Source organism: Canis lupus, chromosome 19 (assembly GCF_011100685.1).
Source record: "Canis lupus familiaris isolate Mischka breed German Shepherd chromosome 19, alternate assembly UU_Cfam_GSD_1.0, whole genome shotgun sequence".
NCBI classification, from domain to species: domain Eukaryota; kingdom Metazoa; phylum Chordata; class Mammalia; order Carnivora; family Canidae; genus Canis; species Canis lupus.
The window spans coordinates 24437507-24464150 of record NC_049240.1 but is presented as its reverse complement, the minus strand read 5'-3'; the positions used below and the strand labels follow the sequence as shown (position 1 = coordinate 24464150).

Genomic DNA, 26644 nt, shown 5'->3' with positions numbered 1-26644 from the left:
TTTATTTTTACGTAATTGAAACGGTCAGTCTTTTCTTTATAGCTTCCTTTATGTTGTTAGGAAGATCTTCCCAATAGTTCACCTACTTATGTAATTTTTTTCACTGAACTAAATCCATAATCAAGTTGATGTTAAACTAGAGAAACACCTCTTATTCTTATAAAAATGCTGCTTAAAAAAAAAATGCTGCTTAACTGGGTATGAGCTCCACGAGGGCAATGTCCAAATAATCTCTGGTATATACGCTCCCAAATATTTATTGAATGAATTATTCCTATTTTCCTTAGGTTCACTTTGTTGTTTTTCTACCATCTTGAATCAGATTCTAAATTCATCTAGTTTCGCTCTCTCTTTAGTAATTAAAGTTCTGATTTCTTTTTCTTCTTTTTTTCTTTAAAGATTTTATTTATCCATCCACTAGAGACAGTGAGAGAGAGAGGCACAGAGACACAGGCAGGAGAAGCAGGCTCCATGCAGGGAGCCTGACATGGGACTCGATCCTGATCCCCCGGTCTCCAGGATCACGCCCTAGGCTAAAGGCGGCACTAAACGGGCTGCCCTGATTTCTTTTTCAATGCAAGAACTGTCTGACAAGGGAAGTCTGGTGAGGATGTTTTGTTTGTTGATTTTGTAATGAATTTCTAATTTCCCTGCTCTGCATTCAAAAAATGTCTGCACTTTGTAATTTCTGAAAAGCTTGGTTTAAAATTTATATGGGAACGTGAAAAAAGAAACCCAAGGCAATCTTGAGGAATAGCAAGCATAGAAGACATAAACAATCAAATATCAAGAGTTTTGTATTAATAGTGCAAGGGTAAAGAGACCAAAAGAACAGACATGAAACTATGGAAACAGACTGGAAATCATATACAAATCACTCCATTTATGACAATGACCCTCTTTATCTCAAATGCTTTTCTGCCTCAAAGTCTCCTCTCTCATATTCATATAGCTATGCCAGTTTTTTGATTAGTGTTCACATGTGTGAACACCATCCTTTTATTTTCAACCTTTGTTTTCTTTCAGAAGAATCATGAAATGAGTGTACAGCTATTTTCTAAATTCCAATCTGACCATCTCTGCCCTTTAATTAAAGCACTTGATATATGTCAATTTGATGTAATAGGAGATACTATCAAAGCTTAAATCTGCTATCTTACCATACACTGTTTTCTAATTGTTCCCTGTTCTATGCCTCTTTTTCTCTTGCCTTCTTTTGGATTGATAACTTTTATTATTCTGTTTTCCCCTTCTACTAGGTTGGAGGCTACACATATCCATTAGTCTCTTTAGTGGTCACTTTAGAGATTACAACGCACACAGTCTACTAATGTCCTTTTTTTTTTAATTTTTTTTTATTTTTATTTATTTATGATAATCACAGAGAGAGAGAGAGAGAGAGAGGCAGAGACATAGGCAGAGGGAGAAGCAGGCTCCATGCACCGGGAGCCTGATGTGGGATTCGATCCCGGGTCTCCAGGATCGCGCCCTGGGCCAAAGGCAGGCGCCAAACCGTTGCGCCACCCAGGGATCCCTACTAATGTCCTTTTAAATACATTTGCAAAGACCATGCATACTCCCAATTTGTTACTGCTGCAGTTTTTTTTGTAGTATCAATACTCATTTGGACTTTTCCACACACTTTTGTGGCTCTTCACCTTTCTAAATCCCTGATCTTCCACCTGAGATTTTCTTTAATATCTCCATCAATTGGAATACTGGTAAGATGAACTAGGAGGAAGTCTTCATTCCTGACAAGTATTTTTGCTCAATATAACAGAACACTAAAGTTTACAGTTATTGGATTCTATAGTTTCTATTAAGCAGTTAGCTGTTTATCTAATTTTTGCCTCTCTGAATGTAGTATTTTCCTCCTCTGGATACTTTAAAGATTTCCCCGTCTTCACTGGTTTCTTGCAATTATACTACGATGTATTTAGGTGCAGATTTTCTTTTAAAAAGATCTTATTTATTTAAGAGAGATGGTGAGAGAACACAAGCAGGGAGGAGAAGGAGCCCAATAGGGGTCTGGGATCATGACCCAAGCTGAAAGCAGATACTTAACCAACTGAACCACTCAGGTGCCTCACAGGTGTAGATTTCATTTTATCACTTGCATTTATCCTGCTTATACTTTGTACAACTTCTAGAAACTCTAGCTTTACATATTATTTCTTAAAAATACTGCTTTTGCTACATATATTTTTCCTCTCTCCCTTCTGAGATTCCAATTCACTGTTAAACCTTCTCATTTATAATTTATGTTTAGTTTTTACAGATTTCAATTCTTCATTCTAAATAACCCTTCTAATCTATCTTCCAGTTCACTCAGTCTAATCTGTTGTTAAAACTCATCCACCAAATTTTTAATTTGTTACTGTAATTTTACAGTTCTAGAATTTCTACTCGGTTCTCTTCCAAATCTATCTTAAATTGTTTGCTCTGGGGTGCCTGTATGGCTCAGGCCATGGTGGAACATGCATCTCTGTTGGTGGAACATGCAACTCTTGATTTCAGGGTTATGAAGTCAAGCCCTGTGCTGGGTATAGAGATTACTTAAAAGTAAAATCTTTTTTTTTTTTTTTTAAAGATTTTATTAATTTATTCATGACAGACACAGAGGCAGAGACATAGGCAGAGAGAGAAGCAGGCTCCATGCAGGGAGACCGATATGGGACTCGATCCTGGGATTCCAGGAGAATGCCCTGGACGTGAAGGCAGACGCTCAACCACTGAGCCACCCAGGCGTCCCTTAAAAGTAAAATCTTAAAAAATATATTTTAAATTAAAAAATAGTTTCCTCTAACAAAATCTCTAATCTTTTATCTCCCTAACAGGTTTTTTGTTTTGTTTTGTTTTTTAAAGCAGTATCTAAAATTCCTGTATCTAGAGCCTTCCTCGAGGCCTATTTCTTTTTTGTTGTCACTACTGTTTCTTTTTAATGGTATCTATCATTGTGTACCACACTATGTACCTGATAAACCATAGAAATAATCTTAGGCCTGTGAAGACGCTACCTTTATCCTAAAGGGATCTGTCTGCATATACCAGGTGCCTGAGAACATTAGCCAATGAGTTAAGAGACACTGCCCAAACTGCTGGGACTGAGGTTCTCTACGTTGCTAGAAGACTCAAAGCTGGCCAAAAATCTAACAGACTAATTATATTACTTCTATGTCACCCTTAATCCAAGGACTCTTAATTCAGAGCATGAGGTTTTCATCAGGGTCTACTTACCTCAGCAGGCTCTGACCTCCACATTTTGTTTCTTGAGCTCTGAGGCTGTCAAAAATATGACCAGCCTCTCAGCCTAAATAGGCAAACATCCCAGACAAAACAGTTCTAAATGCTGAGCTTCCCTCTTTAGGGATGTCTTTTGCTGGGTTTCGGCTTAGTAATTCTTTGCTACCTTGTTCCCCTTCCGATGTGCAGATTTTTATTTTTTTTTATTTTATTTTATTTTATATATTTCAATTTTTATTTATTTATGATAGTCACACACACAGAGAGAGAGAGAGAGAGAGAGAGAGAGAGAGAGAGAGAGGCAGAGACACAGGCAGAGGGAGAAGCAGGCTCCATGCACCGGGAGCCCGACGTGGGATTCGATCCCGGGTCTCCAGGATCGCGCCCTGGGCCAAAGGCAGGCGCCAAACCGCTGCGCCACCCAGGGATCCCCAAGATGTGCAGATTTTTAAACATTTTATCTCACTTTTCTAGTTGCCCTTAGCAGAAGGACTGGTCCAAATTACCTAGCCAGCCATTGCTAGAAACACAAGTTCTATAAGTACGGTGAATCTTTCCCTTTAGCATTATAATGTACCTTCTGTTATCTCTTAATATGTTTCCCCCCATTAATCCAATTTTGCCTGTTATCTTCCTTTTATGCCTTTGTACACAACTTTTATTTCACTCTGAATCCTCTGTTGTAGATTTTTCTACTGAATACATTATAATTGTTTATTTCTATCTATTGGAATTACTTATTTGGAAACCACTGCCACAGAAACAAATAAAAGGCATAGTAAAGAGGGAATATCTCTCCTATACTTACTGTAAATTCTTCTTCCTCTTCATCGCCAGATTCTCCAAATATGTCTGCAATAAGATTTCTAGAAGAGAAAGAAATCATTTGCTTTCTTCTCATTTGCACAGGAACCATAAAATCTTTTTCTAATAAGGTATAATTTATATTTAGTAAAATGTGCAGATCTTAAATGTCTATTTCAGTGAATTTTTAGAAAAGTACACATTCATGTAACCATTACCCTAATCAAAATTTGATCCCCCCAGAGAGTTCAGTTGTGGCCCTGTCTAGTCAGTCCCCTACCTGAACATCCTAGAGCCAACTACCATTCTGATTTCCATTACCACAGATTAATTTTGCCTCCTCCTGAACTTTACATAAGGGGAATCAGACTTGCCCTCTTCACTTAATATTTTTGAGATTCATCCATGTCATAGCATGTAGCCACAGTTCAGAATTCCTGAATCCCGCAAAGTTATGCAATTAGGCAGGATATACTGCATTACCTCTCACCAATAAATTTTAATGTAAGTTTAAAAAACTTAAACCCCTCTCTACCACCTCATATGAACTCTTGAAAATTCATGTTATACTGTCACTTACTCTTCTTCATTTCCCGACTCACTATCGCTCCCAAATAGATCCTTCTCTTCATTTTTCTTATCAGACAACTCTTCTTTCCCTACTTCTTCTTCACTGTCAGATGCTAGAGTCTTCTCTCTTTTGCCTGATTTGTCTGATATAACATCACTGTCAGAGTCATCTGCATCAGAGACAACACGACTCTTCTTTGCTGCTGTCAAAAAAGGCGTAAAATATCATTAATCTTATTCGTTACGGTATTACTAAGAATAACAGGTGCTTTAAAGTGGCAATACTCAGCAAAAATCAAAGGGTTCCTAATAATAACTTTAAAAATAATAATAATAACTAGGGGCACCTGGCTGTTTCAGTCAGAGCATGTGACTCTTTTTTTTTTTTTTTTTTTAGAGCATGTGACTCTTGATCTCCAGGTCATGAGGTCAAGCCCTATGTTGGGTATAGAGATTACTTAACTAAACATTTTATTAAAAAAATAATAATAACTAAACGATTCAGAGTCATCTTATAATTACATTATTGTTTAGGGAAAAGTGGCTGGAGGATGAACAAAATCACCAATATAAAAATGGGCATCAATAGCTACCTTTCCTTTGGGAGGAATAGAGAAAATAAGACTAGACTGATAATATAGAATTAGAATCCCTTCTATTTTGCAGAGTATTAGCAGAACGGAAAAGGCTTAGATATTCTCTTGTGGAATCCTCACAATCCCTGATCACCGCTGGTCAGTTTGGAATTTCTCATCTTCCTTAGTAAACTAGCTGGCACATGTGTGTTCCTCTTTTTCCTTCTCCTGTAATAACTGTCAGGTTATAACGGAATAGGTCTCCTCCACTCCCCAAAGTTTGTTTCATAAAAAAGTAATCAAGTAAAAATTACCCATAAAAATAGGGTTCCAGGTAACAAAGACTGGAATATGCCACAGAGACATGGAGTCTCTAAACATAGTCTCCCTCACAAACTTCCTCATATTTGCATATTCAACAATGTTTAACAAAAGACTGGGAACTCAGTTGCTACCTAGATGGAATTTAGTGCATGTACTGTCACACCCGCAGCTAACTCTGGATACAGTTGGGTTTTCATGTAAACATATTTCTTTGAAACACTACCCTTCCCCCATAAAAAATTAAGTCATATTATCATTGAAACTCTATTAGTTTACTATTTTGAACCAGTAAAATCTTAACAAATGCTCCTAGAACTCAAAGCAAATTTAATACTATAATCAGCCACTAAAAACAAAGTAAAACTAGTGTTCTAGTGATATTTTAGGTCAAGTTAAATGAGAGAATATTGATCTAACACTTCAGAAACACAGTGCTTCAGTTACTAGTCAAGAATTAAAACTATGCATAAATAGTCCAAAATAATTCCTTACATGCTTTCTCTTCATCTTCACTATCAGAAAGCACAGCAGCTTTTCGCTTTGCTACCTTCTCCTCCTCTCCTACTTTTTCTTCATCTTCATCACTTTCAATTTTTGGCCTTTTGGGTTCTTCCTCCTCACTGTCAGAACTCTGGATCCTTTTTCTGTCTATATGGCTATCTGAATGAAAGGAGTCATTTTGCATTTCTGTATCCTCTCCCTTATTCTCCCCATCACTGTCATCATCTGACTCTGGCTTCTGTTTGTGTCTGGAGGCATCCTCAGTTTCAGAATCACTGGCAGGTCCCTTCTGAGGTTCCTCACTCTCAGAGTCACTGACTCGGGGCTTGGGAAGCTCCTCATTTTCTGAATCACTGGCCTGGTTCCTTGGGGGGTCCTCACTTTCCGAATCACTAATCCGAGGTTTGGGAAGCTCCTCATTTTCTGAGTCACTGGCTTGGTGCCTCGGGGGACCCTCACTTTCTGAGTCACTGATACGGGGTTTGGGAAGCTCCTCGTTTTCTGAGTCACTGGCTTGGTGCCTTGGCGGCGGGTCCTCACTTTCTGAGTCACTGATACGGGGCTTGGGAAGCTCCTCATTTTCAGAGTCACTGGCCTGAGTCCTCTGAGGCTCCTCACTTTCCGAGTCACTGACCCGAGGCTTAGGAAGCTCCTCACTTTCAGAATCACTAATTCGAGGTTTGGGAAGTTCCTCATTTTCAGAATCACTGGCTTGGTGCTGTTGGGGTTCCTCACTCTCAGAGTCACTGATTTGAGGTTTTAGAGCATCCTCTGTTTCAGAGTCACTGGCAGGACTTTTGGGGAGCTCTTCCACCTCTGAATCACTGGCAGGATGCTTTCTAACGTCTTCATTTTCTGAGTCACTTGCATGCCCATTAAGAAGTTCCTCATTTTCAGAGTCACTGACAGGTAGCTTCCTGGTCTCCTCACTCTCAGAGTCACTCCCATGCTGATTAGTGTCCTCATTTTCAGAATCACTTGCAGGAGGCTCTGCGTGCTCCTCAGATTCAGAGTCACTGTCCTTTTGCCTTTGAAGCTCCTCACTTTCAGAGTCACTGGCATTAAGATTTGAGGGATCATCATTCTCAGAATCTGTCACGTGGTGTCTTTTGTTGAGGCCATCTTCTCGATCACTAGGTTCATTCTGAAAAATCAAGGGTGAAAAAATTAGGGAAGTGCAAAAAAATGTTTGGTAGTAAAATGTTAAAATTTCTCAACGATTTTTTAAAATGTAGAATATGCACATGTCATTATAAAATTCTTGCTCTGTACCTATATGGAAACACTCCACTTTAAAGAAGACTATCTACCTGTAATATGGCTAACATGGTGTCAATTCCAAAATGGGGAAAGATAACCAGTATTCACCAAAACAAATCTGTAAAGTATACCCCCAGATTACTATATAGGAGACTTCCATCTTGAAGAGCTAGGCTTAAAAACAAAACAAAAAAGCCTACTGTTCTCACACAATTCTAGCTCCTAAATATATTTTTCAAAGAAATATAAGCAAACAGGTACCCAGTGCTTTTTAAAAGAAACATTCTTAGGTTTTATAAAGTTAAAATTATTTTAAGGAAAAGAAATATGGAACTGTAAGGCCAAATAATATACAGGGCACATTCTCTCAGGCAAATCTAAACAAACAAGGAGGAGGGTAGCTCACACATACTAAGTACCTATTAAAAGCCCAATGTCCTGTCAGGCTCTCTTCATTTACTCCTCATAACAGTACTTTTCATGACAATAAAACTGAGCCTTGGAACAGTCAGTCATACATCTAGCAACCCTGGGAAAAACGTTTAAATTTTAGGGAAAAACATGATCTAATTAACTATACTAACACAATATTATTTTTTTTTTTTTTTTTTTTTTTTTTTTTTTTTTTTTTTTTTTTTTTAAATTTTTATTTATTTATGATAGTCACACACAGATAGAGAGAGAGGCAGAGACACAGGCAGAGGGAGAAGCAGGCTTCATGCACCGGGAGCCTGACGTGGGATTCGATCCCGGGTCTCCAGGATCGCGCCCTGGGCCAAAGGCAGGCGCCAAACCGCTGCGCCACCCAGGGATCCCTACTAACACAATATTAAATGAAGTAATCTGAAAACACTGAGTACACAATATATGTATATCATAGCTTTTTATTTTTCAAATGAAGAAAAAAATATATAAAATTACATATATACCAAAATACCAATCATTAGGATCTGGGCAATTTTTTTCCCATCTAGTATCTAAACTTTCAATAATGTGGTGATTAATACTCTGGTTTAAAAAGTGAAAGTATTTCTGGGACTTTTCCCCATTAAAAAATGTTCTGAGCCAAATATTCCTTTTTAGAATATATGACTGACATTACCTGAAATTACCACAGATCAATTTTCAAGGAGAAAAGAATTTTTAATCATATTTATGCCCAGCAGCATGCTATGAGATAATTGACAAGAAAATCCAGTGACAAGATAAATGGCATAAAAATGTCTTCCCAAAACCCATACTTTAACTTGTCTCCAACTCATTAAAGAAGTATGTTGTGCATGGAATATAAAACATTAGAAAAGCTTCAAAGCCAAAGTTTGAGGTTTTTTCCCCTCTATATTTTATTATCACCGTGACAGCACAATATTCCACAGAAAACAGTAACTGCTAGACATATTTATTCAAATAAAACACGTTCAGGAAACTTTCTAAAGTTATAAACTTCAAATTTCCCAAAGGCATTTTTCTTTCTTCAACACTGAGCATTCAGCAGAGCACTGGATTCTTTCTCAGTGAGCATCTTATTATTCCACTAAAACTGGCATCTATTAAATGTCATATTAGGACAAGTGCTATAGAGTCTTGTCCTACAGTACAATACTTCACATAATGTTAAATGTTTACATGAAAAACTATCTTTATGTCTTTAAAGATCTTTAACTATGAATATATAAATATTTAGAATATAAGCCCTATATGAATGAAGGCAGGCATTTTAGCCTGTTTTCTTCATTGAGGTATCTTTAGAGCACAGAATGGATCTGAATACATATACATTGTTATAATAAAGGAATTAAGTAGGAATACAGTCAATCCTCGAACAACATAGAGCAGGGGACTTTAGGGGCACTGATCCCTCACACAGTTGAAAATAACTACTGACTTCCCAAAAACTTTACTGATTAGCCTACTCTTGACTGGTAGCCTTACCAATAATAAAAAGTGTCAATTAACACATATTTTGTATGTTATACATATTATATACTTACTCTTACAATAAAGTAAGCTAGAGAGAAGTGCTATTAGGAAAATCATAAGGAAAATACATTTACAGCACTGTACCATATTTATTGAAAAAATCCACATATTAAGTGAGCCTGTGCAGTTCAAACTCATTTGTTCAAAGGCCAACTATAATTTAAATGGAGGAATAATTACCTCAACAAGCTGTGTGCAAGTGCTAGGAGTCAAGGCTGAACATGTCTCAGTGCCTTATCCTAAGAAGCTGTTTTCTAATGAGCCAGCCAAATATCATAACAACAAGGTAATATGCACTATCATGAAGGTATACATGTTATTTTCAAAGCCTACAGGAAGTCATCTATATGAGACCGAGCTGTAAAAGTATGTAGGTAGCAGGTATTTGCAAATAGTTTGTGATAACAGTTTAAAAAATTAACAAGATTATTGAGGAGGGAAGGTGGAACATATAGGCACCAGCAGAGGAAACTAAAGCAGGAGGGAAAAGGGAAAATTTTAACTGGCTTTTGGAATGCTTTCCACAACATACCCGTGACATAATTCTAACAGCATGTTCATGTGGGACTCAACTTACTTTCACTGCAAAGAACAGAAACCATTGCTGGCTATCTTCAGAAAAAAGAACAATATTCCCAGAATCAAAGTGGAATGAAGGACTAAAGACTCAGGGTAGGAACAAAGGCAGCTCAGAGAGTTTAGAAAAGGGAACTCAACAACCTCTCTCCTAGAGCACTATCAATATCATGACACACTCTAACCCTGCTAAATTTCTGTGTCTAAGATCTAAATTTCAAATTCCCGGGACAGATGATCTAATTAGCCACAGCATTATTAGATGTCATGACTGAGAACTCACTGGGTTACAGCCAGAGCAGGGATGTAGCACTAGGAGCCACTGCCAGAGAGGAAGAGATACCATGAACTAGTCAGTCATCCCAAAACTTATCTGCTACACTCTACCTTGGATTTCCAGACACATAGTGTATACATTCTAAAACAAGCAACCATGGGGCACCTGGTGGCTCAGTCAGTGAAGCGTCTACCTTCAGCTCAGGTTCATGATCCCATCGCATCAGGCTTCCTGCTCAGTAAGAAGTCTGCTTCTCACTCTCCCTCTGTGCACTCCCCCCCAATCCTGTTCTCTTTCAAATAAGTAAAAAAATCTTTAAAAATAAACAAAACAAGCAACCATAACAAGGATATTATATACATGGTAAGGACTGTGAAACTCAGGAATTCTCATCAATTTTTGAGGAGTTTCATAAAAACTGGAAATCTATTCACTATATGTGATATCGTCAAGACAAAAAGGTGAGAAATCAGGGCAGTAAGAAAGATGCTAGCCAATAGACTCAAGTTGGAGAATGCACTTAGGCAATGACATCACAAGATTTAGGAAAAGAGTATAGTAGAAATTACATAGTTACGCTTAAAAGTTATTAAAACAATATTCAAAAATTTTAAACTGGTTTCAACAATTAGTTAAATCATAAACTTAAAGGATTAAAAACAAGTTTTTTAAAATGTCAGTATGAGTATAATAAATCCACTGTAGAAACTGCCATTTATTTAAATGTCATGTTCTTACTAATTTAAAAAATTCCAATTGTTAACTGTCAGAGAAATTGACCACTCTGAGGTTTCTCAGAAGCTTTAAAAATGTCTATAACTCCTCACACCTCTCTCTTACAATCATTCACATTGTAGATACAATTAATACTGGTTACCCATAATGAATGATATCTGGTCATTTATCTCAGCACACAAATAGTAACCATATGGACTATGCACTCCATATGGACCAGGGCCACAATACACATGCACAGAGATGATTAACATTTAAAAATTACAAAGTAAATAATAAAACTGCCATAAAGCAAATATGAATTTATAAATTTCAAAACGATAAATGTCAAGTAGAAATCACTGTAAATAACCAAACTCAAGATACTTATTTCTTCTTTATTAGAAGAGTCCAACAAAACTGTTAAATTTGCATACTGACCTACCATCATAAATTGGTAAAACGTTCAACACCAGGTCACACAGTTAAATGCCATGAGGAAATTTTTACAGATTTTCCAAAACATGTTTCACTGGACCTTAGTTCCAGAAGATGTATTTGAAATCTTCATCTTGGAATACATATCACCTTTACTAGCATATGAAAGACTCTAAGAGGGGACACCTGGTTGGTTAAGCCTTCTGCTAGGGTTGTAATCCCAGGGTCCTAGGATCAAGCCCCACTCAAGCTCTCTGCTCAGCAGGGAGCCTGCTTCTCCTTCCCCCTCTCCCTGCTGCTCTGCTTACTTGTTCTCTCTGTCAAATAAATAAAAAGAAAAAGAATGAATGAATGAATCTAAGAAATCCAGCAACAAAAGTACACAATGCTGTTATACACAATGCTGTTAAACCAGTGTAGCTCCTGGTGTGGATTCTGAGAAACCTCAATTTTACAGCAAGGATACAGGTAATAAAATGAAAGCTATTTACAAAAGTCCTTTGTCAAAAGCTGGCTGACCTTAGAATTAGATAGTCAAAAACAAAAGCATTCCTGATGAGTAGTAGTAAAAGAAAAAGTAGTAGAAAAAGTTTAAGAGTTCATAACGATGAAGCAAACTCCTACTCCTGCCTACCTCTCCAGATTCATTTCTGTGCTCTCTCTCCAAAATCAACCCTGCACACTGCACCAGCAATTACCAAACTTTAGTATGCATAAGAATCATTTGGGGAGCTTTGGTGAAAAAGTTCCAGATATTAGTCCAGTAAGTCTGAAGAAAAGGTCAAAGAATCTGCTTTTTGACATCTAATCCAATGATTCTAACTGTGTGTTAAAGTTCTACTGTAGACACACAGAATTACTAATCCGTTACCTCCATGGCTTTACAAAGCCTTTTTTGTCTTGAGTATCTTTCTCCCATCTTGTCCTTTTCATATCTCAAAAATAGGCAAAAAGAGCCTCTTCCTGAAGCCTCTTCCATTTTCCCCTCTAGATAGAATGGATTGTGTGCAACACAACTATCAGTTAAAAACACAGACTCTAGAATCAGAAAAATCTGAGGTCCAAACCCTAGCTCAGCCACCTTCTACTATGTCATGAAGGAAAATTTTCTTAACTTCTCAAAGCCTCAGGGTTCTCAGTCTCATGGAGTTAGGGATAGTACCTATGCCTTAGAGGGATGTTTTGAGGATCAAATGTATGAAAAATAGCACTATAAAATGCTATTAGCCATTCATAACAAAATATCTTATCATTAATTAATTACAAAACACTCACCCTTCAAGACTCAACTCAAACACATCATCTGAAAAGGCTGAGCTGGTTAGCCATTCCATCCTTCACACCCCCATAGCATCCTGTATCTCTACCTCACTGAAACGTGTTTATCTTCATAATACAATGACCTTAAGATCAGAGACCATTTTTTTAAAAATATATTTTACCTTCAGTATACAAGATACTTAAAATCACCAAAATGAAAGAGAAACTCCATAAGACAATGCTAATCAGGAAAGAAGCAACACAAAATGTTTTTTTCCTCAATATGGCAGACTCAATGACAAAGTCTGAAACCTAACAAAAAGAGTAGATGGAATTTAAAAAATTGGTAAGAAATAAGGTAAACAAGGACAGCAATAGCCAGAATGAATATGCTAGCTGTTCTCGTGTACTCCCCACAGAAATGCTTTCTTATGTAGCACAAGCTTTCTGTGGAAAGAGCCAAGCAAGAGCAGACTGGCATCTTTACCCAATTCAAAATGAGGCTGGGCTAATGGGGCTGTCCCCAACTTTAATAGTAGATGGATGCAGGCCCACTATGTTTTGCTTAGTTAGAAAACAGTGAGGGGATCCCTGGGTGGCGCAGGGGTTTGGCGCCTGCCTTTGGCCCAGGGCGCGATCCTGGAGACCCGGGATCGAATCCCACGTCGGGCTCCCGGTGCATGGAGCCTGCTTCTCCCTCTGCCTGTGTCTCTGCCTCTCTCTCTTTCTCTCTCTGTGACTATCATAAATAAATAAATATTTAAAAAAAAAATTAGAAAACAGTGAGAAGCGAAGCTGCGAAGCTTCATTTCCAAACAACCTATACGCTAATAGTCCCACATACTGTTTTTTTGTTGTTGTTGTTGAGATTCTCTTCTACTTTTCTACACAGGTGAAATCTCAGACTTCTGAATTTTAAAATACACATCTCCTTCAATATTATCTTCCATGGAACAGAAACCAGCTGACCATAAACCACAAATATAATTTCATGCTGTCCAAGAAAAAACTCAAGTAAAACAACAAAAATTAAAACTGGTAACCCATTATAACCAGGTCACATTTGTATTGAAATTGCTTTATTAAAAATTGTGGTTTTGGTTATAACTACTGAAAAAGATTTTTTAAAAAACTTTCTCCTTTTCAATATCTGCTGGACCACAAGAGGTATGTGAAGATTCGGAGTTTTCAAAGTGCTCTACAAAGAACAAATAACATTCGATGAAAATTCCACTAATGTTTACATCCCTTTAAGGAACTTCGTCAAAAAGACGTTAGTCATAGTTGAATTCTATCAAACATTTAAAGAAGAATTTAATACCAATTCTTCTCAAATTCTTCTAAAAAGTAGAAGAGGAAGCTGAAAGAACACTTCCAAACCCATTTTATGAGGCCAGCATTACCCTGATAACAAAACCAAACAGATACTACAGGAAAAGAAAATTACTGGCCAACACCTCTGAGGAACACCGGTGCAAAAATTCTGAACAAAACATAAGTAAAGCAAATTCAACAGTACACCATGACCAAATGGTATTTATTCCAGTAATGCAAGGATAGTTCAACAAATCAACCAACACACTACATAACGTTAACAAAATGAAGGCTAAAAATCATATGATCATCTCAACAGATGCAGAAAAAGCATCTGACAAAATCCAACACCCATTTATGATAAAAACTCTCACCAAACTGGTAAAGAGGGAATGTGTTTCAGCGTATTAAAGCCATATATGACAAACCCATCTGTTGACATCCTAGGCAACATGGAGAGCTCAAAACTTTTCCCCTACAATCAGGAACACAAGGATGCCCATTCTCAACACTTTTATTCAACACAGTGGTGGAAGTCCTAGCCACAAGTGACAAAAATAAATAGATACAAAATCAATATACAAAAACCTGTTGCATTTTATACACTAACAACAAAAACCTCAAAAAGAGAAAAAATCTCATTAATTACACATCAAAAAAATAAAATACCTAGGAATAAATTTAACCAAAGAGGTAAAGAGCTGTACACTGAGAACCATAAGATACTGATGAAAGAAACTGAAGACAAAAATAAATGGAAAGATACTCTGTGTTCACAGATTTGAGGAACTGTCCATACTACCCAAAGCAATCTACAGACTCAATGCAATCTCTGTCAAAACTGCCAAGATGGTTTTCACAGAAATAGAGCAATCAATCCTCAAATTTGTAAGGAACCACAAAAGAACCCAAACAGCCAAAATATCTTGAGAAAGAACAAAGCTAGAGATGTCACACTCCTTCATTTCAAATGACAAAGTTACAGTAATCAAAACAGTATGGTTTGGGCATAAAAACAGACACAAAGATTAGCAGAACAGAATGGAGAGCCCAGTAATAAACCCACACATATATGACTAATTAATATATGACAAAGACACCAAGATATAATAGATAAGGAAAGTCTCTTTAATAAACGGTGTTGGGAAAACTGGATAGCCACACGTAAAGGAGGAAAAATGGACCCTCCCTATCTTACAACACACACAAATTTCAACTTAAATAAGCGCAAAAGACATGTGTAAGGGATGCCTGGCTGCCTGAGTAGGTGAAGTGACTCTTGTGGGGCTGTGAATTCAAGCCCCATGTTGGGCACAGAGTCTACTTAAAAACAAACAAACAAAATATATATCTGATACATACAAAGAATTACACAACTCAACAGCAAAGAGTACCCAGTCCATTAAAAAATAGGCAGAAGAAGTAAATAGATATATTTTTGGGGGGCAGCCCAGGTGGCTCAGCAGTTTAGCACAGCCTTCGGCCCAGGGCCTGATCCTGGAGACCCAGGATCGAGCCCCATGTTGGGCTCCCTGCACAGAGCCTGCTTCTCCCTCTGCCTGCGTCTCTGCCTCTCTCCCTCACCCTCTCCCTGTGTCTCTCATGAATAAATAAAATCTTAAAAAAAAATATATATATATATATTTTAAAAATGACATACAAATGGTTAACAGGTACATGAAAAGATGTTCAACATTACTCATGATCAAGGAAATGCACATTAAAACCACAAAGATATGTCACTTCACACCTAGTATAATGAGTGTCATAGAAAGACAAGACATAACAAGTCCTGGCAAGGATATGGAGAAAAAAAGAACATATAGGCAATGCTGATGGGAATATAAATTTGGTGCTATGGAATGGAAAATAGTATGGTGGTTCCTCAAAAAATCTAAAATAGAACCACCACTTGATCCAGCAATTTCACTTCTGGGCATATATGTATAAAGAAAATGAAAACAAGATATTAAACAGGTATCTGCCCTACCACATTTACTGCCACATTATTCATGAGTCAAAATATGGATACAACCTAAACATTCATTAACAAATGAACAGATAAAACGTGATATGAATATATATACACAATGGGATATTTGGCCACAATCCTGCCGTTTGCGACAACATGGGTGGACCTTGAAGGCATTTTGCTAAGTGAATTTAGAGAAAGATAAACACTGCATGGTATCCTTGTATGTGAAATCGTAAATAAAAATTAAAAAACAAAAGGTCAAACTCAGAGAGACAGTAGGGGAATAGTTCTCAAAGGTTCGGGAGCAGGTGGAATGGGGAGGTAAAAGGATAAAAGGTATTAGGTAAAAGGATACAAACTTTCAGCTCTAAGGTGAATATGATCTGGGGATCTAATATAGAATATGGTGACTACTATCTTGCAATGAAATCACTATTGTAGAACTTAAACGTACTCATCAAAATAAAAAAAAAAAAGGATAAATAGGTGAGATAATGTGTTTTTAAAAAGATGTAAGACTGGGATCCCTGGGTGGTGCAGCGGTTTAGCGCCTGCCTTTGGCCCAGGGCGCGATCCTGGAGACCCGGGATCGAGTCCCACGTCGGGCTCCCGGTGCATGGAGCCTGCTTCTCCCTCTCCCTCTGCCTATGTCTCTGCCTCTCTCTCTCTCTGTGTGACTATCATAAATAAATAAATTAAAAAAAATAAATAAATAAAATAAAAAGATGTAAGACTATATAGAAAACAGACAGTAAAATGGCAGGCTATACCTCTATCAAAAAACATTAGATTGTGAATGGATTAAGTCAATGAAGAGACAGAAACTGGAGGAACACCTGGGTGCTCAGTTAGTTAAGCATCTGACTCTTGATTTCAGCTCAGGTCATGATCTCAGGGTTGTGAGATTGAGCCATGCATTTGGCTCCACGCTGGGCATCAAGTCGGCTTAAGATTCTCTCTCCCTCTCCCTCTGCCCCTCCCCACTCCAAAAGAGACAAAAAACAAGATTAAAAAAAATATATCCAACTATATGTTGACTACAGGAGACAGACACACTGTGGATTCAAAGATAGATTATACATTCTTCTCAAGTGCACATGAAACATTCTCCAGAACAGACCATATACTAGGCCACAAAACAAACCTCAATAAATTTAAAAGGATAGATATTGTACAAAGCATGTTCTCAGACCACAATGCAATCAGTTAGAATAGGAAAAGTGGTAACAATCTGAATATGAAATTAATAAAACAATTCCACTCACTAAGAATTGAGAAAAACAAACTTAGGAATAAATTTTTTTAAATGTAGTACTTGTACACTGAAAATTACAGTGCAATGTTGAAAGAAACTGAAGACCCAAATAAATGAACACCCTATATTCATGCATCAGTAGCTTCGCAATGTCAAGCTGAATCTAAAATACATAGGCAATTGCAAGGAACCCAGAAGAGACACAACAGTATCAGAAAAGGACAAAGTAGCACTCGCATTCCTTGACAGCAAAACTTATTCAAGGTACTATGGCACTGGTTAAGTACAAACACAGATACCAATGAATTAGAACCAAAGATAAACTGTTACTACATCCATGGCCAAGTGATTTTTGACAAGGGGCCAAGACCATCCAATGAGGAAAGAACAATCTTTTGAGAGATTACTGAGATAACTAGATATCCACATACAAAGATAACTAGATATCCACATACAAAGAACAGAACTGGACCCTTACCTCACAGTATATACAAAAATTGACTCAAAATGAACCAAAGATCTAGGGGCTCCTGGGTGGTTAAGTCGATTAAGTGTCTGCTTTCGGCTCTGGTCATGATTCCAGGGTCCTAGGACTGAACCGCCATCAAGCTCCCTGCTCATCAGGGAGCTCTCCTTCCCTCCCTCCCGACTCCAGCTCATGTTCTCTCTTGCTATCTCTAATAAGTAAATTAAAAAATAAAAAAATCAACCAAACATCTAAATATAAGAGCTAAAATTATAAAATGTTTAAAATAAAACACAGGGAGGTAAATCTTCATGTCCTTGGATTTGGCAAAGAATTCTTAGACATGCCACAAAAAGCACAAACAAAAGGAAAAAAAAAAAACATAAACTGAACTTCATTAAAATTAGAAACGTTTGAGTGTCAAAGCACACCACAGTGAAAAGATAACCCACGTAATAGGAAAAAATATTTGCACATCAGTCATCTGATAAGAGACTTGTATACGTACTATTTAAAGAATTAAAAAAAAAAAAAAAAACTAAAAAAAAAAAAAAAAAAAGAACTCTCACAACTCAGTAAGACAAATTACCCAATTAAAAAATGAACAAGGGGGATCCCTGGGTGGCTCAGCATTTAGCACCTGCCTTCAGCCCAGGGCGTGATCCTGGAGTCTCGGGATTGACTTCCACATGGGGCTCCCTGAGTGGAGCCTGCTTCTCCCTCTGCCTGTGTCCCTGCCTCTCTCTGTGTGTCTCTCATGAATAAATAAATAAAATCTTAAAAAAAAAAATGAACAAGGGATCTGAATGGACATTTCACCAAGAAGTTACACAAATGGCCAATACCCACATAAATATACCGAACATCATTACTCATCAGGGAAATGTAAATCAAAACCGTAACAAGGGGGGCAGCCCGGGTGGCTCAGTGGTTTAGTGCCACCTTCAGCCCAGGGCATGGTCCTAGAGACCTGGGAACAAGTCCCACGTCAGGCTCCCTGCATGTAGCCTGCTTCTCCCTCTGCCTGTGTGTCTCTGCCTCTCTCTCTCTCTGGGTCTCTCATGAAAAAATAAATTTAAAAATTCTTTAAAAAAAAGAAACATAACAAGAAACTACTGCATAACCAACTAAGATGTCTATAATCAAAGAGGTAGGGATCCCTGGGTGGCGCAGCGGTTTAGCGCCTGCCTTTGGCCCAGGGCGCGATCCTGGAGACCTGGGATCGAATCCCACGTCGGGCTCCCGGTGCATGGAGCGTGCTTCTCCCTCTGCCTGTGTCTCTGCCTCTCTCTCTCTCTCTCTCTCTCTGTGTGTGTGTGACTATCATAAATAAATAAAATTATTAAAAAAAAAAAAGAGGTAATAACAAGAGTTGGCAAGAATATAGAAACATCAGAACCTTCATACATTACTGGTAGGAATGTGAAATGGTACAGTCACTAAAACAGCCTAAGAGTTCCTCAAATAAATAAGATAAAGTTACTGTAAGACCCAGTAATTCCACTTCTAGGAACATACCCGACAGAAATAACATTATGTCCACACAAAACTTCTATGTAAATGTTTATAGAAGCATTTCTTATAATAGCCAAAAGATAAAAATGTAAATGTCCATCAAATAACAAATGGATAAACAAATGTGGTTTATCTACATAATGGAGTATTACCACAAAAAAAAAGTACTGATACATGCCACAACATATACGGGTATGGTATATACATATATCCAACATACATGGTTTACAATGGATATGCCTTGAAAATATTAAGTGAAAGAACCAGTCACAAAAGACCACATATTATATAACTCCACTCATTCAGAATGTCTAGGACAGGGAAGGATTGAGGGCTACAGGGGAGGTGAAGCAGGTAACAGTAAAGGGTTTCTTTTTGAAGCGATTCAAGTGTTCTAAAATTCACTATGGTGACAGTTGCACTACTGTGAATATACTAAAGACTACTGAACTGCGTATTTTGTATGGGTGAATTATATGATATGTAAGTTTATATCAATAAAGTGGTTTTTAAAAAAAGACAAGTGGGTGGCTGAGCCTGGGTGGCTCAGCAGTGGAGCATCTGCCTTCATCTCAGGGTGTGATCCCGGGGTCCTATGATCAAGACCCACATCAGGCTCCCTGCATGGGAGTCTTGCTTATTCCTCTGCTCTTTGCCTGTGTCTCTGCCTCCCTCTTTCTGTGTCTCTCACAAATAAATAAAATCTTAAAAAAAAAAAAAGAGACAAGCGATAATCTTCGAGATCAGATGATGTAGAAAAATCTGTAATGAACAAAATACCAAGATTTTAAAAATAGGGTAAGTATTACTGATTTTTTCTTTGTCTCAGGCTCCAATATGGGCCAGGAAAGCACCATTACTTAACTTTTAGTATTTTTTCATATTTTTAAGTTTTTTCAAAACTTTCCTTAGAGATCTAAACAAATACACGCAGAATGAATACTCTAAGTGAAATGAATTTTTTTAGAAACCAGCCTAAACTCTAAAATGTAAATGGGAGAAATCTTTTTCTCAGTATCATTATTGGAGAACGATGTTTTGAATACCATCCTGTTGGAGGCAAAATAATGCCTCTCTAAAAGATGTCTACATCCTAATCCCCAGAACTTGTGAGTGCTACTTTACATGCAAAAGGGACTGTGCACATGCAATTAAGAAACCTGAGATAAAAAGACCATACTGGATTAACTGAGTAGGCCCAAATAACTACAAGGGTCCTTATAAGAGGGAGGTGAGAAGGTCAGAGTAAGAGATGGAGATGTGACTGCAGAGGTTAGAGAGATTTGAAGATGCTATGGTGCTGGTTTTGATGGTGAAGGAATCACGGGCTAATGAATCCAAGTGATCTACAGAGCTGGAGAAGGCAAGGAAATGGATTCTCCCTTACAGAAGGAACATGGCCCTGGTTAATAGAATGATTTTAACCCAGTGAGATCCATTAGACTTCTGATCTCCAGAACTATAAGATAATAAATCTCTTTTGTTTTAAGCCACCAGACTGTGTCAAATTGTTATGGTAGCAATAGGAAACCAATATTCATTTCTTAGGTTTTGGGCCTGTCATCAGTACTATTCAATTTAATACAACCAACCATAGTCTTTTAACATCCAATTACCTTACCTTCTAGGAAATATTTTTCATGGGAAAATACAAAATTTCTCTTGAGAAGCCATTTTAGATAGCCAAAAGAGCATTAATGCAGAGCAACACTTACTAACGGTAAAATTGGCATTCTCAAACTGAATTACACACTAGTAATTCAAAAAAATCAGATAACCCTCCTGGAAGGAACTATCTACAAAAATATGTTCACAGCAGATTTTATTTTTAATACCTAGGCACTCTAAAGGTTAACAATTAGGAAAGTGTCGAACAACTGATGGTACATCCATTTTATGAAATAGTGTGTAAGCCTTAAAATTATGCTTAGTGAAAATCTTTAATAACATAGAAAAATTCTTAGGTATAACCTTAAGTGAATAGATTAAAAAAATACTATATAGATACAAAATATATACAGTAAAATCTCAAGTAACTTAAAACGTAACATACATGAGAAAGTAAAAATGCATAATATAAAGTTAAGTCATTTCTAAAAAAAAAAAAAGTTAAGTCATTTCTGTGATAGCAGTTATGTTGATTTTAATGTTCTTTAAGCTTTTAATAGTTTCCAAATTTTTAGCATGCACATTTATTTAGAATCTACTTCATTACAAAAAAGTAGTTGAAGATGCTTAAAATTAAGGCTACATTAAATTTACAACTGACACATGAAGCCTAGAGTCAATCTTTTTATGCTATTTTCCAAAGCCACAACTTTAATAAAGCCCTACACACTAAATAAACCGTCAAAATGGTTACATTAGCAAGTAATTTTTACCTGTTGAATAATACATTACTAGAATTTAGTCTAAATACTTATGAGCATAGAAAAAACTGAGTGACATCAAAATAACTAAAAGATAAGCCTTTCTCCCAGTTCATTTAGCCTCCCCTCTTGCTGCACTGGCTCCTTGAAGACATCAAGCACACCCACACCTTAGGGTCTTTGCCTGGAGTGTATGTGTTTGTGTTCCTCTATATAGCCACATGGTTATTCTTTTACCTATCTTCATGCCTTGATTGAAAGCCACTTTCTTAATAAAGGTTACATGTCACTCCCTATTTAACAACAAAACTTGCCCTCTATTCTGGTACCCTTCATCCTTTTTAACTTTCTTCTTTCTCCACAGCACTTATCACCTCCTAACAAACTACACAATTTTTTTAAAAAAATGAATACTGATTAATGTCTTTTTCCCCTTTACTGAAAAATAAATCCAAGAGAAGCATTTTGGTATAGTGAAGCCTCATTTAGTCCCAGATAGTTCAAAAGAACCTGACACATAGCATGTGTGCAATAAATACTTGTTGGCGACCTAAATATACTAATGACATGTCAAAGGACAGATTCAATAATACAACTTCTAGTAATTGTATCTCCTACTTAAAACGGGATAATTTTCTGTTCCTGTGTAACTAAGCAAAACATGCGACACATGAACTTCTTAAAAGAAAATCCGGTCACTTTATCATCCCTATGGGTTTCAGTTTGTGTTTGCCAAAAATGTATAGCTGACTTATTGAAAAAGGCCCCAATTTTATTTTGTTAACAATGTGTAGTATAAACTGTGTAACCAGGGAAGCAAATTAGTTTTAAATCCTGATAAGAATTCTGATAGGTGATAACCCTCATAACTTTCTATTTCAATTGATATTTTTTCAGCTTGCAAACATCCTTCTGGGAATGGGGAGGCCACTCAAATATCAAACAAAGGGCCTGGCCTATTTTCTGAATCAATATGCACATCTGAAAACTGCCTACTATCTGAAGAAGGACCCAATCAGAAATTCTTTCCCTGTGGTTTTCTATGAAACCAGACTATCTCTGTTTATTTTTAAAGCAGTTCTCTATTAACTTAAAATCCTTCACTCCTGGGGCACTTGGGTGGATCAGTAGTTGACCATCTGCCTTTGGCTGGGGAGTGATCCCGGGATCCTGGGATGGAGTCCTGCACTGGGCTTGATCCTTCTGCCTATGTCTCTGCCTCTCTCTCTCTGTGCCTCTCATGAATAAATAAATACACTCTTAAAAAAAAAAAAAAAAAATCCTTTACTCCCAGGGTTGGAAGCCTACACCATGTGACAGGATCTCTACAACTCCTAAGTAAAACAGGTCTCACAGAATGCAAGGGAAAAGCCTCCCCAAAGATGTTGTTTAGCCAATACCTCTGAATGACGTTCTACACTTCCAGTGTCTGATCCAGAGTGCTGCTCATTTACATCATCCTCAACGTCTGACCCTGAATCCCGTTCATCCTGTACTGGGGTAGCGCCACCATCATCTGCTTAAAAATAAAACAAAAACCCACTTAAGGTGTAAGATGGATGACATCTACAACCGAAATGAACACAATGAATCAAGAATAATGTATGAGCAAAGGTTACCACTGATGAAACATGACTAATGATGCTAATGTTGTGGATAAGACAACAGTATAATGCTTATATAAATACCAACAATCAGAACACGTATTGTGGCAGCAAAAAATACGTCATAAAGAAATGTGAAGCTTAAGAAACATCACTAAGGACCAAGTCAACAACCTCTAAATAATAGTGTACTCTTTAACTATTTCAACTTTATGTCTATTCTCTCCACAGCACTTACTTACCACCTTCTAATGTACTACATAACTTACCAAGTTATTTGGTTTAATGTGGGTCTTTCCTCACTTGAATGAAAGGGCCAAAAGACCAAGGATTCTGGTTCACTGCTGAATCCCTGGAGCCCAGAACACTGCCTGGTATAGTACAGTAAATATCTGTTTATGAATGAAGAGCACAAGGAACTACAGTACAAAAATAGTATAAACTCCTTGAAGTAAAGCATATACTGTACTATTACAAAATGGCAAAAACGATTTGCTACCTACCTTCAACCAGTAATTTAAAATTATAAAGTAAAATTGTATTGTGAGAGGGATTTAGGCTGTTGGAGGTTATGGGAAGACTTGGTTAAAAGTTTAATAAGAACACACAAAATTCTGGGACACCTGGGTGGCTCAGAGGTTAGGTGTCTGCCTTCAGCTCAGGGCGTGGTCCCGGGGTCCCAGGATCCAGTCCCGCACTGGGCTCCCTGCAAGGACCCTGCTTCTCCCTCTGCCTACATCTCTGCCTCTCTGTGTCTCTCATGAACAAATAAAGAAAACATTTAAAAAATAATAAACAAAATTTTTTAAATGAAGGAGTTGACTATAGAAGATGGAAAAGCTGTTTAAGAATGAAATCGTTATCATAGTAACGAGCAACTCTACTTAGCTAAGAAGTAAAGATTATACAAGTTACAAATAATTTGCTGCAGTAGTGAGAGTATGGGGGAGAAAAAGGCACACAAGAGGCGAAAATCCTCTCCTAGCACAATAGGGAATCACTATGGAACGCCTAAAAATGATGCAACAAGAAAGTGCATAAATTAAGAATATGGAGGTAAATATTAAAAAACGGCTAAAAGAACGAAAAGTCAAGAACCTTATTTTTTCAAGTCTTCTAGCACTTAACTCATAGACGTAATTACATATGATTACTTATTTTAAAAATAATAACTCAGAAAGAAATATAAACTATTTTGAAAACATCAGGCAAACATTTTAGCAAAACAGCAGTGCGTGCCTGGAAAGGCATTTTGTAAGTCGTCCCTGTTCGCTGTCACGTAGAGCGAATGGAAGTGAACCCCAAGCAGAAAAGAGATCAACATTCGGGCATGTAGGCGCCCCTGACAGAGGCAGAGTGAAAGGAGACCCAAGGTTCTCCCGACTAGGCCCCGCCTGACACGCCCCTGTATCTCCGGAGCCCACTCCAGTGTTGGGAAGGGGGTGTCCAGTATTTACGGAGTAACAGGAAACAAGGTCAAACTTCAGGGAGGAAAAGGAAAGGTCTCGAGGGAAAAGAAAGGCACAAAATCACCAGGAAGTGCCGAGGGCACGCGCCTTCCTCTAAAATACTTACACCACCCAAACAGGGTCCTGCCTTTTCTGTACTCGGGAACTGCTGTTGCAGGAGAAATCAGAGCGGCTCTGACGCCGCGTGAGAAGTCCAGGAAAGATCCCGCACCCACTAAGCGCCCACTAAGCCGCTTCCTGGAATGCTCGCAAAACACTCGCAATTCCAGGAAAAATCCCGTAACGGGGAGACCTTCCCGGGACTGCACACAGCAGCGCTCCATACAGAGAAGCGGCTCCCCAGTTCGAGCAAACCCCCGGCTGGCTCAGAAGACGGCCGCCGTCTAGGCTCCCCGCTGCAAGGTTCTACCTCCGGGCCGTGGCGGGTCGGCGGGCTCCCGGCCTCACAATCCGCAACGGGCCCGGCCCCGCCCGGCCCGGCCCGGCCGGGGCGGGGGGCGGGGGCGGGGGCCGGGGCCGGGGGCGGTTCTCCGGGGGCCCCCTCCCCGGCCGCGCCACGGCGAGCGCCCCAGCCCAGCCCAGCCCAACAACTGCCCCGCCCCCAGCCCCGGCCCCCACGTCCCTGCCCCACCTGACTGGTCGCCGCTGTAATATTCCGAATCCATGGCAGGCGGGCTCTTGGCGGAGAGTGTCCGCGCCCCGCGCCGCCCCCGTCACCTCCTTCCTGGCGGTGTGACCCCCGATGGCGCGGCCCGATGTTCAGAGGCTCCCGCTCCACCAGAGGACCTCCAGAGTGCGGAGAGTGAGACAGCAGCAGCAGCAGCAGCAGCAGCAGGTGCAAACGCTTCCACCTGAAAGCCCCCACACAAGAGGCCGTACCTGGCAGGCTGGCTGGCGTGTGCACCGGCGCTCTACTTCCCAGAAGCACCTCTGGGGCCAAAATGGCGTCTGCCCACGGCCCTCAAAGGAATGCAGCGCGCAGGCGCCGTCCCCTATCATCTGGCCAATGAGAAGACGCAACGGGAATGACGCACCGCGTGGCCGGAAAAGAGGGTCCTGGGCAAGTGGAGCGGGCGCTGCAGCTTCAGTGAGTTGCAGTCCCGTGGAGTAACTGGAGTACGGAGTAGCGCCGTTGTCCGCGGAGATGATGCTGTCACTTTACCGGCTCTCTGCCCGTGCGCCTTGTTTGAGGATCCTCTGAGTTATGTTTCTGGAAAAGTGAACACCCGCTACAATTACACTTGCCTTGTCCGGCAAATTAAGGGTGGTTCCCGTCACGCGGGCCGGCGCTTGATTCCCGCCCTTACTGTGGGAAGGACGTGGCGCACTGCTCCCTGGGACTTGTAGTTTGAAGCCTCGGCAGTTGTGCTGCGTTCCTAACTGGCCTGATTGAAAGGGCCTCCTTTCGAGGCATTTTTCTTCCTTTTTAATCTTTTAAAAATAACAACTTGAGGCGCCTGTGTGGCTCGGTCCGTGAAGCCTTGGACTGTTTCGGCTCAGATCTTGATGCCAGGGTTGTGAGTCCAAGCCCCACGTTGGACTCCGTGCCGGGCATGGAGCCTACTTAAAAATAATAATGACTTACAAAGCCATTTGGTCAATAATACGGAGCACAAGTTTTTGCTTCCAAAGGGCCCCTCATGAAAGAATTGTCAAACTTTACAAACAGCAGTGGTTAAGAAGCCTCTTGACCTGTCCGTGATCTTTGAAGAGCTTTGTGTAAAGAACCACCCTTCTGTCTATGGCTTAGCTAAAACTCTCCTCCACTTTGTCATGACCCTGTTGTTAACTAGTGAGGAGGCCAAGCAAAGACCTTTTTGTCTGAGCCTGCTCCTAGGGGCCCCTCAGACTGCAGCTTCTTGTTCTTTGTTTCTCGAATGATTGGCTGAGATTAGAAGTCTGCCCTCCCCACTGAAACTAGCCAGACGCAGACATAAACATTTTCTGTTCCCCTGACTGGCTGAAGTTTCTGATTGCAAATCAATCCCAACTATTAATCATCCCGCTTTCCTCCCTGTGAAGATCTAAGGCAAAACAACCTGCGTGGATGCTCTGATCTTCATATCTGCAGTGCTCTCCCTATTACAGTCCAAATAAAATCCATTTCCTTACGTGTTTGCTTTTGTCTTAGACAAAGTGGAGAACGATCTTGCCT

General features: G+C 39.0%; 1 protein-coding gene across 4 annotated transcripts in view; it reads right to left on the bottom strand.

Moving 5' to 3' along the window:
- IWS1 (interacts with SUPT6H, CTD assembly factor 1) overlaps positions 1-25699 on the bottom strand; it is a 41026-nt gene extending 15327 nt beyond the window's left edge. The window contains exons 1-5 of one of the 4 annotated variants that reach the window (XM_038564844.1): positions 25121-25699; positions 22817-22932; positions 6009-7161; positions 4628-4820; positions 4052-4109 (exon numbers count right to left, since the gene is read on the bottom strand). In XM_038564844.1, coding sequence (XP_038420772.1) covers positions 4052-4109; positions 4628-4820; positions 6009-7161; positions 22817-22932; positions 25121-25154 — 1554 coding nt within the window. In that variant the 5' untranslated portion in view covers positions 25155-25699. Of the gene's footprint in view, positions 1-4051; positions 4110-4627; positions 4821-6008; positions 7162-22816; positions 22936-24595; positions 24830-25120 lie in introns of those variants that run through there. The other 3 variants (XM_038564843.1, XM_038564841.1, XM_038564842.1) reach the window with 3 other exon arrangements.
- Between the last annotated feature and the right edge of the window lie 945 nt (positions 25700-26644).